This window comes from Madurella fahalii (genome assembly GCF_045866475.1).
Source record: "Madurella fahalii IFM 68171 DNA, scaffold_6, whole genome shotgun sequence".
In the NCBI taxonomy this organism is placed as follows: Eukaryota; Fungi; Ascomycota; class Sordariomycetes; order Sordariales; genus Madurella; species Madurella fahalii.
This window is the reverse complement of record NW_027263976.1, coordinates 4,143,689-4,156,085: the sequence shown is the minus strand read 5'-3', so window position 1 is coordinate 4,156,085 and position 12,397 is coordinate 4,143,689. Positions and strand designations below refer to the sequence as shown.

General features: G+C 54.7%; 4 protein-coding genes across 4 annotated transcripts; 1 reads left to right on the top strand and 3 right to left on the bottom strand.

Annotated features, from left to right (window-relative positions):
* Nucleotides 1–960: 960 nt before the first annotated feature.
* On the top strand, nucleotides 961–1,680 carry MFIFM68171_11254 (uncharacterized protein; the record flags this gene model as incomplete). Its single annotated transcript, XM_071066673.1, has 1 exon — nucleotides 961–1,680. The coding sequence occupies one exon, from the start codon at nucleotides 961–963 to the stop codon at nucleotides 1,678–1,680; it is 720 nt and encodes a 239-aa protein (XP_070922774.1).
* Nucleotides 1,681–3,678: 1,998 nt separating this feature from the next.
* Nucleotides 3,679–4,341, bottom strand: MFIFM68171_11253 (uncharacterized protein; the record flags this gene model as incomplete). The annotated part of the gene is made up of 1 exon (XM_071066672.1): nucleotides 3,679–4,341. The coding sequence occupies one exon, from the start codon at nucleotides 4,339–4,341 to the stop codon at nucleotides 3,679–3,681; it is 663 nt and encodes a 220-aa protein (XP_070922773.1).
* Nucleotides 4,342–4,846: 505 nt separating this feature from the next.
* MFIFM68171_11252 (uncharacterized protein) lies at nucleotides 4,847–5,896 on the bottom strand (the record flags this gene model as incomplete). Its single annotated transcript, XM_071066671.1, has 4 exons — nucleotides 4,847–5,164; nucleotides 5,243–5,530; nucleotides 5,612–5,777; nucleotides 5,841–5,896. 4 exons carry the CDS (start codon nucleotides 5,894–5,896, stop codon nucleotides 4,847–4,849), a joined length of 828 nt encoding a protein of 275 aa, XP_070922772.1.
* A 2,164-nt stretch (nucleotides 5,897–8,060) lies between these two features.
* On the bottom strand, nucleotides 8,061–11,629 carry MFIFM68171_11251 (uncharacterized protein; the record flags this gene model as incomplete). The annotated part of the gene is made up of 7 exons (XM_071066670.1): nucleotides 8,061–8,333; nucleotides 8,613–8,703; nucleotides 9,409–10,450; nucleotides 10,514–10,775; nucleotides 10,840–10,914; nucleotides 10,973–11,441; nucleotides 11,520–11,629. The coding sequence occupies 7 exons, from the start codon at nucleotides 11,627–11,629 to the stop codon at nucleotides 8,061–8,063; spliced, it is 2,322 nt and encodes a 773-aa protein (XP_070922771.1).
* Nucleotides 11,630–12,397: the final 768 nt, after the last annotated feature.

Here is a 12,397-nt window from a genome sequence, read left to right as displayed (position 1 = left end):
TGGAGGGGGGACGTGTCTGACGCAAATATTGGCTGTCAAGATGCAGAACGCGTACCAGGCGTCTGGTTCCGGGTCAGTGGCGTGCATACCGACTGCCATCCGAGAAACAGCGGGCCTCACTGATATTTCTCAGCCTGGTGCCACTCACCTCGACCGACGGCTGGGACGGTTGGGACGGCGAAACAACCGACGCTCTTCTCGCCATCCGTCTACACTGCGTATGGACACCGGATGCTCCTCTCTTCTGACGTCAAGTTACGGTATGAGGATCTGGACATGCAGGAGCCAAGACTGACTAAACTGGGATGTCTTGGATCTCCGGTCGCTCCAAGCTGTTGCTATCCGGCACCACGGGGACGTTTTGGTATTATTAGCACACTCTAGTCAAGTCAGCTGAGACAAACAAGCATCAGCCCATGCGGACTCACAGCTCACGGACCGGAAACTAGCCCCCCTGACTCGTGCTATCAGACGACACACCACCGTAAGCGCTACAGAATTTTTCCCGCCTACAAACGCCAAACACAAAGTGGCTGAGGAACAGAAAATTCAAACATCATGTCCTTGCGATGACCCTGCTGGAACTCGGTCATCCCATCTTGACTCGCCTTGACAGCATCCATTCGGCGCGAGGAAATGCCGCCTGTCTGGCCAGAACAACTCGCAGTGGATATTCTTCTCATGATCATCAGTGGAGTTTCAATGCTGCCCCGGGGCTGCCGGGAAACTGTCGTTCGTATCGGGCGTCACCTCTACTCTGTTAAAATCGCCCTTCACCTGCCGTTGTGATTGTGCCTGTTGTATTGCTTCAAGTTGCTTAACTGACAGAGATCTGTCGTGCCAACGTTCGCTTCATCAATTAGTATTAGTCATTCGCTCTCAAGGTCAACCTCAAGTCTCGTCTCACCCTTTAAACGAACGTTAAATTACAACTAAGCCAAAAACACTTGAACCATCAAGATGCGCTCCATCCGAGTCATCCTCCCCACCGCGCTCCTTGCGGCGTGCTGCGCTCGCGCCATCCAGATCACGTCGCCCGCCAAAGGTGACCTAGTCGACCCGTCCTCAGGCATCACCGTCTCCTGGTCAACCGTCAGCACCGACCCGTCCCGCGCCCATCTCTTCCTCGTCAACATGGCCGCCGGCCACAACCCCTTTAGCAAGGACCTCGGCGAGGTTGACCTCTCCAAGGGCAGCATTGTCGTCTCGGAAAAGGGTGTCCCCGATAACGAGGGATACCAGTTCAACTTCCAGAGCAACGCGGCCGGGAACACGGGCATCTTGGCCCAGTCGGAGCAGTTTGAGGTCAAGAATGGTGCGGATTCCGACGAGGACGGGGAGGATAAGCCGTCGACAACGTTGGCCGTGGATCGCACGACTGGCACTGGTGTCGTGAAGACCTCAACCGCTTCCGCCGTCACCGTTACTACCGATGCTGCCATCATCACCGTCCCGACTACACTCTCAACCGCCGCTTCGTCTGGGCTTGGCAACGCTAGCAACGCTGGCGGAGCCGCAAACGCCCCGTCTAGTCAAACTACAACTGCCAGTACTGGCGGTGCCCCCGGTGGCAACACCGTTCAGGGCGGTGGCGTCCTCGCTCTGGTGGCTGGCTTTTTTGGCTGTCATTGTTTAAGGGGCTCAGTCGTTTCGTCATCCGGGACAAAAAGGGGTAATTAGTTGCATGTGTGATATTTTTTCCCAGCTGTAATGGGGAAAGTACTAGCAGATGGAATGCATATAATGAAAATCTCAAAATTAACAAATATATCTAGCATTGCACTCGTCCCATCGCGCTGACCTGTCATCTCTTACTCCAGCTTTTCCAGCCAAATCCCGTACTTTCCAGAGAGAATAAGCTTACATGTCATGTTTCTTCTCGGACGTGAAAAAGAGCTTCTCGTACCACCCCCGCGCGTGCCAAGCGACCGAAGTCGCTCCCAAAGGGCTGCCGGTACCCCAAGTCGATCAAAACCGGCATTCCCTCCTTGACCATAAGGTAGTCCGGGTTGATCAAGCTGTGTGCCAAGCCCAGCGGATGCAGGTGATCCGTGGCCGATTCGAGGGCGGCGTGGAACTCGACCTTATCGAGCTGCCGAAGCTCGGACGTCGACGTGACGCGTATCTTATCAGACTCCTATCCAAGCGCTGCGACTATCGCTGTGATATGATAGTCGGTTTCCTTCATATCGTCGGGTTAGGGGTAGCTATGATTAGGGAGGGAACCACGACTACAGGCAGAATACAATATGAGATAGGCAGGGATAGGGATGAACTCAGGTGGGTATGAAGCACACCGGGAGTGGGATACAGGTTGGAACAGCTCAGCTTTAGCGCTTCAGAGCCTCATTCACGCTTTGATTTGTTTGTTGGCGCCCGATTACAGAAGTGCCTGTAAGCGCCCAACTTCTCTCTACGTATAATTAATTATTCCAAAGCGTACGGCAAAAGTCATTAATCCGGGACGTTTCCTTGACGGGATGCATCCTCCTATCGCAGAATCGGGTCTGTCCAAGCTGAGGAGATCCGAGAATGACTTTCTGCCTGGGCGGAAAGACCCCAACTTCCAACAAGAAATGTGAGTAATTAGAGTGAGTGGCTCAAAAAAGGCAGATAGGTTCAAGTATGATCGTTAGAACTCTGGACATTCTAGAGAATCTAGTAGTTAGAAGTGCGGGAGTGGTTCCATTGCATAGCGTGCATTTATTCCGGTTCAATGCAAATCGCCACTGAAAAGAAGTAGCTGCCATAGCAAAACTTTCTTCAGGTGACATGCTGTACAACCCAGGGACGTTCCGGCCATTGAGGTAAGGGTCTGCGCCGGGCTTGAGAACAGCGACTCGCACGAGGCTCCACCGTCATGTGATGGCCAACGGCTCTTGAGTCTATTGACAAATCGGGTTGGTAAGGTTACCAACAAGTTATAGTAGGTTACGAGTGTACAGGAGAGTTCAGCTCTACAGATAGGAAAGCGTAGATATAGTGACGAATTAACTTACAAGGAATCCTAAGCTATAAAACCATTGTTCCGAGCGCCCTCTTATACCATTTCAGCTCAGGTGACGCTTATTTCAAGTTCGTCAAACCCTCCACTGCAATATCTGTAACTTCTTATCCAGAGATGAGCGCTGTAATCCGTTCTCTTTAACCGCCAGCTCGGTCGCCGCAGCTTCTCCCTGTCAGCTGATAATTGGCGGGTGAGAAGCTGGGGCGGGAATTCGCAACGAAAATTAAGCAAGACCCGAAAGGCTAATGGCATTTTCGGTGACCCAGGAACCCTCCGCCTCGGAAGGAGAATCTGCGTCGTTCGATCCCGACTCTGATGATGTCGCTTCGGAAATGTTGCCTGGGAGATTGAACTTTCCGCGTGTAGCTTCGAAGCATCACGTTATAACGTCTGCCGCTCAATTCCGTTGCTTTCCACTCCTTCCGGATTTCCTCGTCGATTTCTGACTCCGCACCGCTCCTCTCCAACTAAAACTCGCTGTCTGGTATACTGGCCTACCTCAACGCTATGTAGGCACTATGTAAACTAAGACCCTCGAGCAAGCTTCTGGCGCGGCCACTGTTTCTCATTCTAGCTGGTAACAACTCCTTGACGACGAGTACATGTCAGTTTATTGTGGCGACGAGGATCGCCCTCAAGCTGACGGCAGCAACAGTTTGCGACTTGAGAAATTAGCGAACCACTCCGAGGTGACCTGCCTGCACCGCGATTGAGAGTAGTGAGTAGCCCCTCTTGTTTACAATGTCGCGGCGGTGTACTTTTTCAGAGTCGCTCGAGGAGTTTTTGGACATAAGAATCCAGGCCCAGGGCCGCCGCCCACCAAGGGGCCGACCTCCGGCGTCTGTCGTGTCTGCCCTGACTCTCTCCGAGCCCAGAATCTTGTCAAAAATCGTCTCCTTTCCGAGTTTGACGGCGCATACAAGAGGCGGGGCGTCGATGATGCTACTGTTCTGGTGGTTCGGGTCGACATCCTCAAACTCCAATAGCACATCCACTATTTCGCCCTTTGCTTCCTTGACGGCCCAATGAGCCGCGGGCTTTTCTGTCTGGTAGTGATTCGGATCAGCCGCCAGTCTTCCAGCATTTATAAGCGTTCGAACGGTAGGAGCGCTTCCAGATGCAATCGCCCATCTTAGACATGCCATGCGTTTGTGGTCTGGCCAGTCCCTGATACCATAGCGTTTCCATTTACGTACCATGTCCGCGACGAAGGTCGCATGGCCTTGTTTTCGCGGCATCGTGGCAGGGCTGCCGGCGGTCCTCGTAATCGCTGTTGCCCCGGTAAGGGAAAGAAAGTCGTGCTTTTTCCCGAGGGACGGTACAGCCGTCCTCATAGACTTTTAACACAATACGGACTTCTTCGACGATGGATATTGAGGCCAGGGAAAGGAAAAAGAAAGATAAAAAGACATGAGTATCAAGGGTGTAAGCTGGACAATGGATGGAATATTGTGGTCAGGCGTATCAGACCACGGAACCCTAGGAAGACCCAGGAATAACGTCTATATAATCAGCTATGATGGACCAGCGAAGCGTCCGTTGCGGTTGCCAAACCGCAGATCGAACCCCACATGGGCGTCAGAGTTGCAATTGTACGAAAGGGAGATTGCAACATGAGGAGTTATGGTGCGGATGATCTTCAACTTCCGCAATTGGACACTTTGGCGTTCGTTGGCTGCTCTTCACAGACTGACAATAAGGAGCAGTATTGATCGTATCCTCCCTATGGCCCGTAAGCCTAGTCATAGAAACACCGGACATCATCATCATAACTAAGCCTATACCAGTGAGACCGTAAGTGGCTGAACGAGACATAAGTTCCCCCTGCGTAATCTTCACTCACTTCTTTAGTGCCCAAACACTCAGCATGTCAGTTCCCCGCCCCATTTCATACGATCGAGGAGGTTTTATGTATTCCACCCTTTCAAATGAACCGTGCGCCTCGTCCATCTCCGTTGTCGGCCTGTCCATCTTACCGTCGCCACCTTCAGCCAGAAGATTCCAGTGGACACCTTGGAGGCCCCAAGGCGGCCCAGGTGCCTTCAGATCCTTATACAGGGGGAACTCTAAGCACACGAGAAGTCCCGTTGGCCGGAGGAGCTCTCGCATTCTTTGAGCCCAGTCCTTCCGCGTCTCGGGATGAAGGGCGCACAAGAACTATCTCGGGAGCCATACATCAAAACCCGTATCACTCAGAAAGGGGACTCTACTATCGAGTATAGAATTTTAACTTACGGTATAATCATAAATGAGATCAAAGCCCGCGTTGTCGCAAGTCGCGAAGTACTCGGCCTCCCAGTCTCTCTGGAAGAAGTCGCCGCACACAAAACTCACGGTTCCCGGCGGGCGGGCAGCCAGCCTCGTCTCGCTGTCCCCGTCGGCGAAGTTGTATGCCGACGGCTGAGAGAGCTCAGTCTCGACGTACGCTCTTGCTGTATCGACGGCCTTCTGTGAGACGTCGAGGCCAACGACGTCGAAGCCGTGAAGAGCAAGCATGGGAAGGTCATAGCCCCTTCCGCAACCCTGGAACGTGTCGCAGTGGTGAGCGCGGTGTTTTGGAACCAGAGGGGAGCGCTGGAGGGTGTAGTTAGAACGATAACCTACCGGCACAAGCGCTCTGGGCCGGCGACCGCCCCCAAGCTGGGCAATAATGTCTGGCCGGGAGGAGATGAAGTCGATCAAGGCGGGTGAAGGCTTCCCGCGGTCCCAGATATTGTTCTGGCCCGACTCCCACAGCTCGGACCATCCGGTGCTCTGAGAGTGTCGATCTCTGTCCGTTGTGTCAATAAGAGTCGTGGCACAATATCTGCAACGCGACCAAACGCTGACCGACCTTTGCGCGAAATAGGTTCCTAGGACCCCGGGAGGTTCATTATTCGAAGTCGCCATAGCGCATCAAAGCCGACCCGTATGATGCAAGATACTGCTAGGTTGCATGAATCTGTAGATTTGGAAGAATGGACTCGGGGTCCGAGGGAACAAGGTCGATACGCGGAAGACAACAACGGCCTTGTCATTGGCTCACCGCCCATGGCATTTCGCGGTTACCCCGCCAGACTTTGTTCCTTTCTCAGCTGCATGATAACCCCTTTAAAAAAATCGCCTGTCGCATTACAGCAGCTCGATTGGGGTAAGGTATACATACATCTTACTGTATTGCCGACTCTGGGTTGACGTTCAAGTTGTTTGAACAGGCTGAATTCGGGGCGTTGTGAGGCTCCATTCTCTGGTTAGTTCTGGGTGGCTGCCCCCGACAACGGAGCGCCGCTCGACATAGGGTTCCTATCAAAGTCACACTGTCCCGTCTGCGACCAGTACGGATCAAAATTGTCGCCGACCCAGAGGATACGGGGATAGGTGGCTGCTGAAGGATTTCCAGCAGAATGGGGGTTGCGGGAACTTACGGCAACAGGGCAAGTGTTAAAGACAGAGTACTGTACCTTACTAATTAGCGCTGGCTAGCGAGCGGGGTACTGTAGATACCTCAGGTCGCTTAAGGTACCACCTAATTATTTATGCGCGATTGACGGGTGTCTATAAAAATTAATGGTAATTAGCGTAACAGGAGATCTATCTTGGAAAAAGCAGTTACTCAGGTTCTATGTGCAATGCGATCAACCGACGCTCTCACAATTATTAGATTGAAGAGGACGGTTCTGCGAAAGTAATGCTGTATTAATTAGCTCCACCTCGGCCGCATTGTCTTTGAGCAGAAGGAAGAATAGGGGCAGTGGCGAAGCTGCCGGACAAACATTCTCGTGTCTTCCTGCAATCGGGCTAGGTGGCAGCTCTGCAGGAGAGTGCCTGGGGCCATATTCTCCCAGAGGCGGGGTCTACCCGGACATACCCGACTCGGGCATACCCAGCTCTAATTACCCCCCCGGGCCGGTGTACCCAGCGCAGTGGGACCTGCCACGGACATGCTTGACCGGGGCGTACCTGAGGTGGGTGACCAGTGACCACGGGACTGGGCACTGGACTGGTTAGTTGGCGTGCTAACGCAGTATCGGAAATGGTGGTCCGAGGGTCTTGTTTTGCGCCGAGGTCGCAGTTGATTGTAAGCTTTTCTGATAGGGATACGATCGGTGCTTGTAGACGCTGGATAACTCAAAGCGCCTTCACATGTAAGAGGGGTGGCACGGGGGGCGAACTTTGAATTCCAAGGCAACGACGAGCTAAATAAATTCGAATGATGGGAAAATTCCCTGCAGGAACTTGAGGGTTCAAGTTTAAACTCAGTACCACGGGTCCTCTCTCTCGACAGCAGTGTCTCGGAAAGCGCTAACCTGAGGGAGAGCTTCGAGTGGCCGTAGGACAAGTCCTGACTTCGCATTAGGTCCACCCAGCACAGTACGAAGGGAATCTCTCTGTAGGAATGCCTGCGTGCTCATCAAACCGGCGCTTTGGTCTCGGCTGGCAGCATCACAACGCACCTCATTTCCACACATGTCCTGCCTTATAGCCTCGTGCAATCTCTCCACAAGGGAGAGCTGGCCTCCAAGTTGCTAATAACATAGCACAAACCACGTTAACTTACTAAATATGAGATTAAATAGACAAGCTGCTTTCGTTCATAATAATATTCTCCCAACGCTCGGGTTGTTCCTAATTACCTAGCAGGAGAAACGGGGGTATCTGTCATTACATAGACCGTATGGCCCAGCCCTTGCAATTCCGAAATGCTGGCGACATCACGACACCCAGCCAGACACTATCATGACCTACTTAGGCCATTATTGTGTCTAACTGGGCGTCAGTATGTTACCAGTAGAGGTGCCATTGCCAGCGCTTGGCGATACGGTCAGGGTATAGCAACATCATGACCAAGACCCCCCTGCCCCCGGCTAGGTATTTATATAGCTGGTCACCTCATAGTTCCGCTAGGCAGCGACGCAGCAGCTCAAGTTCCCCCATCGCACAATCAAGGCCCGTTTAAAACCCCCCTTGTACTGTACGCATTAGATGACCAGACAATCCCAATCGCTGTCAGTACTACTCCGATCCTTCCACCCCTCGACTTCGACTAGTAACACCCCTTCCCTCCACAACGCGCCTATTCTGCTCCACTAGCCGCATCATCGCCAAGAGAGACGCCAGCAGCGAGCAAATCCGAGTCATCTCCCGTCTCATCGACGTTCATGACCCATCGCTCCACCATTCGCATGGTCTCCACGAGCTCAGTTTTCCAAAGATCGTCTGACTGGTCATCCTGTTGCGGGACACCGTTTCTTGGGTGGGAGGGGACGTGGTGGAAAGGGATCCACGGCTGGGACCGGTAGTTCTCGTAGTCCCCGGCCGTCTTGAGCGACGCCCTCGCCGCACCAACCTACTCGTTCGGCAACCGGTGAGATCAGCGGGCGTTGGGAGGGCACGGGGACTGTAGGTAAGGGTAATTGATGGGATTATTTTCCGGGCCATGCGTTCCTGCCTGGTCCCGAGGGGTCGTGGGCGCTTGAACGTCTTCACGGCTAGCCGGATTAGACTGCGGGATCGGCGGGGGCGTTTGGAACGGATGCTCTAGGCCCATCTGCGAGAGCCTGTGGAATGGGTCCTCACTTTCTTGGGTTCTAGCTTGGTTGGACGGACGCGAGACGCGGGGACCTACCTGAAAAAGGTTGTCCAGACCGAGCTGCTCGAGTCTCTGAATCGGGTTCTCGTCCACCTGAGTACTGGCGAGTGCCGAGGGCAGCGGGGCTCTAGAAGGGACCCGAAACATGAAAGGGCTCGGAGTTCTGGAAGGCATCCGCACCCGGATAATATTGTCTGGTGTTCTGGAGGAACTCCATGGCTTTGGTTCAGGGGAATGAACAGGGGTTTGAAATGGATTCCGATGTTTGATCGCACCTGGAAGGTATAAGTCAAGTTCACAGTTTTCGAACGGAAGGGCAATGATAATCGATGCCGATACCGAGTGGATTAAGCCCTGGCCTTGGGTGGAGGAGACTGCTGGTTCTTATATAAATACTATGGAAATTATTGGTTCACCGAAGAATCTCATTGTCTTTTATCTAAACCGAAACGGTATCCTCAACGTTGTTGTAAGATTCTGTTACCGCTCTGGGTGCAGGCTTTGAGTGGCGGTAGGTAAAAGGCGAAACGGTTGTAATAATGAGTGATAGAAACTAGGTACCTTACCTTAGATGGCTTTTTTTTTTTTTTTTTTCCCATAACTAACTTCGAGCCAGAAAAAATCACAGAGCAACAACCAGGAAATACCACCGATTTAAATCACAAAATGAGAAAGTCTTACTAGTCAACTGAAACTCGTGAACCATTCCGATTCTACCATAATAGTCTATCGTTCTAGAAAGCCAATGCTGCAGCTCATCCCTTCATGACTTCTAAGCTTGACAGGCCTTTCAAAAGGCCATAGAATACCAACTCCATGCCCTCCCACTCACCCGTGAAGCCCGCGTTGCGCATACTTCCACACATCCACCTCCCCAACCATCAGCCCCAGCAGGTACCTCTCCCAGTATCCCACCAGCGGCTCCTCAGGCAGCATCAGCGCCTGCGGCACCCTCGATAGGCCCTCCCCTTCCACTCGTCCCGTGTACACCCACCTCCACGCATGATCGTCCTCCCCGACAGGGTACAGGACGCCAGCCGGGTACTTGCCCTCTTTCAGGCTCATCTCGCGCCCCGCCAGCCCCCTCACCCTGCCCACAGCCTCCCACTCCTCCCTCTCCAAGAGCGCGCTCCCGCGTTCCAACCTCCACGCGCCCCTCCCTCTCTCGACCCGCTCCCCGCCAAGCAGAGCCCGGCACGTCCACACGCCCGCGTCGTCCAACCCCAGCCCTCCACAAGCCAGCCGCACCCTCACGCACGAGTGGATCCGCTCGTTGGTCCCCACAAGCGGCTCCCCTGTGTCCTCGTTGGTCGTCTCGTCCACTCGCAGCACCAGCCCTGGCCGCCGCACTGTCTTCCCTGCCATGGTGGTCACGACGCTCGTGGGGCCGCGGAGCATGCCAAGCCCCCAGGGACGGGCGCCCGCGCGGAGGAAGTGGGTGGGCGCGACGGAGGGCGGGGGGTGGGTGCACGGGATGACGGCCGGGTCTGGATCGGAGGCGCGAGGTGAGCGGTGGGTGCATTCGGAGGTGTCGCGGCGGGGGTGGTGGGGGTGGTGATAGGGAGGTTGGTAAACGGCAGGGTCAGCCCAGGGAAGGGGCCCGCTTGTGGAGTTGCTGGAGGTTCTGGTGCCATTGTGTTGGCGTTTTCGAGGGTCTCCGTTGTGACTGCGGACGAGCTTGCTTACAGAGCGCGGCAGGAGGGATTTCACCGAGTCGAGGTTTGGGATGGATACCGGGAAGAGGGATGAGGCTCTGCTTTGTGGGGCGAAGGGGAAGGGATGGGCTGCGGAGTAGCGGAGCGTGTCGAGGAAGAGGGAAGCCATGCGCTGGAAGCTGAACTCGACGCCGAGGGCCGAGAGTTGGTCGCACATCCCTAAAGGCATCATGTTTTATCAATATAGGCTTCGATGGGCAAGTCGAATTCGAAGAAACTCACAAGCCAGAGTGATGTCAGCTATCTGCTGGTCGTGCCAGCCCCCGCCGACGTTGCCGTGATTGCCCGGAAACCAGACCTGCTTGAGATGAGTAGTGCTCCCAGGTACGCGTTCCCACAGCGACGGCCGGAAGGCATAGCGTGGCTCGTCGAGGGCGAGCGCCTGGAAGGCGTTCTCTACTTTGTTGGAGATCTGGGTGTTGGTGAATCTCCACGTGCGGTGCTTGTTAGCCGAAGTGGCCTGGAGCTGGGGCCTAAAGGGTGACTTATTGATCGGCCGAACCGCGGACTCCGATCACGGGAGCCGGCGGTATCCCAAGCGTGCCCACTGTATCCCAGACGGCGATGGCCTTGATCTTGATCTCGGTAACGCCATCGTGATAAGTATCTCGAGTATATTTCATCTACAGGGTCATTAGCCAGTAGTAATAGAGATATGACTCAGACTGGAAAGAAGCCTGCCTCCCTCAAGCCATGCTTGTACCGAAGCATGCGGGCGCTTTCCCACTCAATCTTGGCTTGGCCATAGGAGCGGTCGTACTCGGGTAGGCCCGGCAGAAGGTAGTCGCGGGCGTTGCGGGTCGGGTTGCCCATGTTCTCGTAGTCGTCAAAGATGGCATGGAAGCGGTCCAAACCCTCAGGGGTCAGCAGGCCGACCGAAGCAATCATGTCGGCGACTGACCGAGCGGTGAAGGCGCCGCGGGAGAAGCCGACCAGAATGATGGAGTCACCATCAACGTAATTGGCGCAGACAAAGTTGTAGGCCTCGCGGATGTCCTGATCCAGGCCCATCCCAAAGGCGCCGCCGGTAAAGCGGTCGATGGCGTTTGCGGTGCCGACACCGGGGAAGTAGTTGATGACCTGGTGAGTGCCATCGCTACAGGTCCGACACAAGACACGGGATATGCGCGTTACGTTGGACGGAGGTGCACTGAATTGGCGTCAGAAACACAAATGTCAAGCGGACCTGCGCAGGGCGGCAGGGCCGCAGGCTGTGCACGGCACATACGCCTTTGTGCCTAATGAGTCCATCCATGTCCCATCGCAACAGACAATAAGGCGCTTGGGAGGACCAGGCCGGTTTGCGTGGGCACGTTCGAGATCCAGCGGGGACGCCATGGTCAAGCGTTGGGGTGTGCCGTGTGCGAAGTCGAACAGCAGACCTTGTCACCCTGGGAGTTTGCGCCTGAGCGGAGTGTGCTCTGCTAGTAACAAGGACCATAGGGAACGCGTGCGACGGGCACGAACCTGACAGCGAATAGAGTCGTCTAGGGAACGCCCACTGTCTTGTCGGGTGCAGAGTGGTGAGACTGGGACTTCGAGAGAGGCCAACTTTGCAAAGCGCTAGGCGCCGATCGGGCTTAGGCGCCCATGCTCAGCTCTTGGCACTGTTGGCAGGAAGGAGTCTCTACGTACGGCAGGGCAGGGCAGGGTAAGCTCTGTCCTGTACACAGGTAGCAAGCTGGCCTATTGGAGATTGGAGAATTCAAGGGTGCCGTGTGCGCTGTCACTGTGCGCTGGATCGAGGCTGCCTAGAGACAGGCATTTCCGCCTCGCACTCGATAGGTGAGTTTCAAATGCGCCCCGGCCTACTCTTCTCGAGCTCGCGTGCGCCACCTCAGTAAGGTACTTTAGTTCCGGGTGCTGATAGTCCGAGCCGATTTCCGGGCTCGATGCCGAAATGACTTCCACGTGGGAGTCGATGGGGTCGATGCCCGGTGCTTGAAGGAGCGGTCACCGGAAGTGTAACGAGCCGCCCATACGCGGTCTCCAACCAGTCACAGGGGGACATAGCACAAGACGTGCACGGCTTGGCCACTTCCTGTAGAGCCTCGCTCGAGCTCGCTCTGCTTCGATTCTCTTTCTCATTCGTTCCTTCTTACTTTC